Source organism: Apium graveolens, chromosome 6 (assembly GCF_009905375.1).
Source record: "Apium graveolens cultivar Ventura chromosome 6, ASM990537v1, whole genome shotgun sequence".
In the NCBI taxonomy this organism is placed as follows: Eukaryota; Viridiplantae; Streptophyta; class Magnoliopsida; order Apiales; family Apiaceae; genus Apium; species Apium graveolens.
The window spans coordinates 38142587-38146132 of record NC_133652.1 but is presented as its reverse complement, the minus strand read 5'-3'; the positions used below and the strand labels follow the sequence as shown (position 1 = coordinate 38146132).

The 3546-nt window shown below is 36.3% G+C and overlaps 1 protein-coding gene across 1 annotated transcript; it reads right to left on the bottom strand.

Moving 5' to 3' along the window:
• Positions 1-205: 205 nt before the first annotated feature.
• Positions 206-3274, bottom strand: LOC141664004 (cysteine-rich receptor-like protein kinase 15). Its single transcript, XM_074469865.1, has 7 exons — positions 2365-3274; positions 1985-2101; positions 1721-1911; positions 1413-1623; positions 1101-1338; positions 860-1010; positions 206-693 (listed from the first exon to the last, which is right to left on the bottom strand). The coding sequence occupies exons 1-7, from the start codon at positions 3110-3112 to the stop codon at positions 391-393; spliced, it is 1959 nt and encodes a 652-aa protein (XP_074325966.1). The 5' UTR covers positions 3113-3274; the 3' UTR covers positions 206-390.
• Positions 3275-3546: the final 272 nt, after the last annotated feature.

Sequence of the window (3546 nt, the reverse complement as noted above, 5' to 3'; positions counted from 1 at the left end):
AACACGGGATATTAAAATGCAAACTCCAATGAGTTTCTAAAAAACTCTCATGAAAATTTGTTGCATCCTCTAGATGACAAGTAACCTAATTAATTAGAGCTTTGCATGATTTTTCGCATCTGTAGTACAAATATATACACAGGTACATAGTACAACTACTTAAATCAGTGAAGAAAAATTAGAACGGCACAAGGTATTTAACTCGAGAATAAAAAGTAGAACGGCACATTGACAAACGCTTGGTATTATTTAATATTTTCTTTCTGCTATTTACACATTTTCGTATAACTAATCAAAAGACAGTATTGCAAGGCTAGATATTAATAACAGAATGAGTCATGAGAAGAAAGATAAAATGGGAGTCCTCAACGCAAGATAAAATTGGAGTCCTCAACGCGGAAAAAAAACAGAATCAGTGAACTGAGTTGAAGAGAGATCAGTGGTTGAAGATTGGGCTATTTCAAATGCATTTCTACTCACAGAGAATGCAGGTTGGCCTGGTTGAGGTAGTACAATCGTTTCACTCCTGAACAGAACTACAACAGATGACATCGTAGGTCTGTCTTCCGGATCTTCCTGGACACACAGAAGTCCAATATGAATGCACCTGGAAACTTCTGACACAGGACATGTTTCTGCCAATAATGTGTCTGCAATATCCAATTCTCTTCCTTCCTTCCACAGCTGCCATGCCTGTTAAGAAAATATTAGTAGCAAATAAAATTTATCTTGGCACGTAACATTAGCATCGAGTGTGAAATGTTCTACATCAAATTTCCAGAGATCAAGTTTTAGATACTAAACAAGCAAAATTATTCAACAAGACTAATATGACTCTTCTAATATTAATATTTCTTACATATGCAATGAGTGTCTGAGCATGCTCGGTTCGGTAAAAGCCACTGTTTCTTTTCCCGCTGATGATCTCAAGCAAGATTACCCCAAAACTGAAAACATCAGATTTCACCGAGAACTGTCCTCCCATTGCATATTCTGGAGCCATGTATCCACTGTTTAAAAACCAAAACTGTGCTCAGGACTCTTAACTAAGGTAAATATTGTCGCAAGTTACAAAGGAAACACCGGAGATGAAAACTTACTATGTTCCAACAATTCTTTTGGTGTTTCCAGTGATTTCATCTTCACCAAAAATCCTTGCCATGCCGAAATCTGATATTTTAGCAACCATGTCATGGTCCAACAAAACATTGCTAGGCTTTATATCCCTGTGAATGATTTTGAGTCGGGAATCCTCATGAAGATAAAGTATTCCTCTGGCAATACCATGTATTATGTCAAGGCGTTTATTCCATCCAAGTTGAGAACGTTTATCTGCATCTGAAGTTGCATTTACATAGTATCAGAATAATGTATGTAAGTTGTTTGCTTATAACAGTACGTAGAGCACATACCATAGATAAATCTGTCCAGGCTTTTGTTGGTCATGTACTCATATATTAGCAGCTTCTCATCCCCCTCTATGCTGCAACTTAGGAGTCTCACTAGGTTCCTGTGTTGAAGTTTTGCTATTAATATAATCTCATTCTTGAACTCCTCTATTCCTTGCCAAGACTTCCTCGACAACCTCTTAACTGCAATGTCCATCCCATTCGGTAATACACCCTGAAGTTAACTCCATTAGGAAATTCACTATCAGAGAAGGGAATATGCCTCATAGTTTTCAAGTTTATGAAAACAAATGGATAATGTAATATAGTACCTTGTAAACAGTGCCAAAACCACCTTGCCCAAGCTTGTGATTGTCCGAAAAATTGTTAGTAGCTGATTTAATAATAGCCAACTCTATAAAGGGCAAGTCCTGACCACTGAGAATGTTACTTTCCTCTGTTATCACAAATCTGGATGAAGCACCCATGCTATGCAAGAATATATTTTGGCTGCCATTATCGTCTACAGAGCGAATAACAGAAGCTAAATCAGTTCCTGTTTCCAAAATAGTTTATAGTATTGTAGGAAAATTTACCTTCATTTCCTTTCATCTTCTGAGAGTGAAGGTAATAGTAACATCCAATCAGTGCTACGATTGCCAAAGTCGATCCGGTAGTAATTGTGACAACCATCAGCATCTTCTTAGAAGATCCTGTAGGGAAATCAAATGCTTTCAGTCCCTGTTGGACTTGTATACTTTCTCAATTAATGTTAATAATATGAGGGTAGCAGTAGCACATAGGAGCAGCAAATGAAAATTAAACATGCAACAATTTTCTTAAGGACAAAGAGGAAAATATAATTTTGAAAACAAAGTGAATCTAACCTGTTTCCTCTTTCAAATATATCAGTTGGCATTTAACAAAAAAATATTATATTAATCAGGTATCCAACTTAGGATTCAATTTCACTTACCTTTACTTGTTTCTCTGTAAAATTTATTGACGCTAAACCTCACATTACAACTCCTGCTAAAAACAGTCCCGCCTTGACGATAACCACAGTTGTCATATAGCTCTCCCAAAGCTTTGTACAAACATGTCTCGCATGACCTTTCCGTGATGTTACTTAAACATTGTAAAAGTGCATATATGGTCATACTTTCAAATTTAGTTTTCCTTGTCGCAAACAAAGATTTAGAACCGTACGTCTCTTTTGCAAGGTTATTCATCAACTGCATCAACTGTGCCTTATACTGATCACGATGGACCACAACCAATTTCTCTTGGTCATTTGAATCTGGAAATTTCGCAGCATAAGTATCAAAAAAGTTTGGGCTAAATGAATATTGAACTTGGCATTTTTCATACCATAAGATTGCTTCTCGATCAAGAGGACATTGTTTAATGACCTCTCTGCTTGCATTTGCAACACAGTCTTGACAAGATTTTCGCGTAACATCACCTCTGCACAAGGCTTGACCATATACTTGATCCTCACCACTTCCAAATGTAGACTCATAATATCCGTCTTCAGGAGCCTTTAGTGATAAACGATCAAGAAGACTGTTGACATACTTTTCATATGAGCTATTGGGGGTATATTTTTGGCTACCCGAACAATTTGTAACGTTTGGTTCAGCAAAACCAGGAACAAAGATCACAAGTACAAATGTCAGCAATGCTAAAAGTGAAACATTTTTAACCTTACTCAGAGGTATCATTGTTTACCAAGTGTATGCAAATAACGGTAAAGCGGAACCAAAGATTCAAACAATTTGAAGGGGAAAATGCAATGAGTATGAAGATATAAGATTGGCTGCATCAATTGTGAGCATCACAACAAAGGTTGGTGGAGATTGTTTCGAAGAAAATTCCACATTAGTCCTAATCTTGACTAGGAAAGATGATTATGTTAATAAATAGTCATATATACAAAACAAGTGTAGCTTTCTTTAGACAGGACTAAAAAGGCTTGGTGCGTCACAAATTTTAATAATAATAATATTTCTATTGTTCATCTAAGTTTGGCCGAGTTCCAAAAACTCCTAATTATTTCAAGAATGAGATGCAATCCAAAAATAGAAGTTCACGCATTTTTATAGCCAATCAAAAATTCAACCTTGGTTGGCACTTTCCTAGGGTGTTTGGAATAATC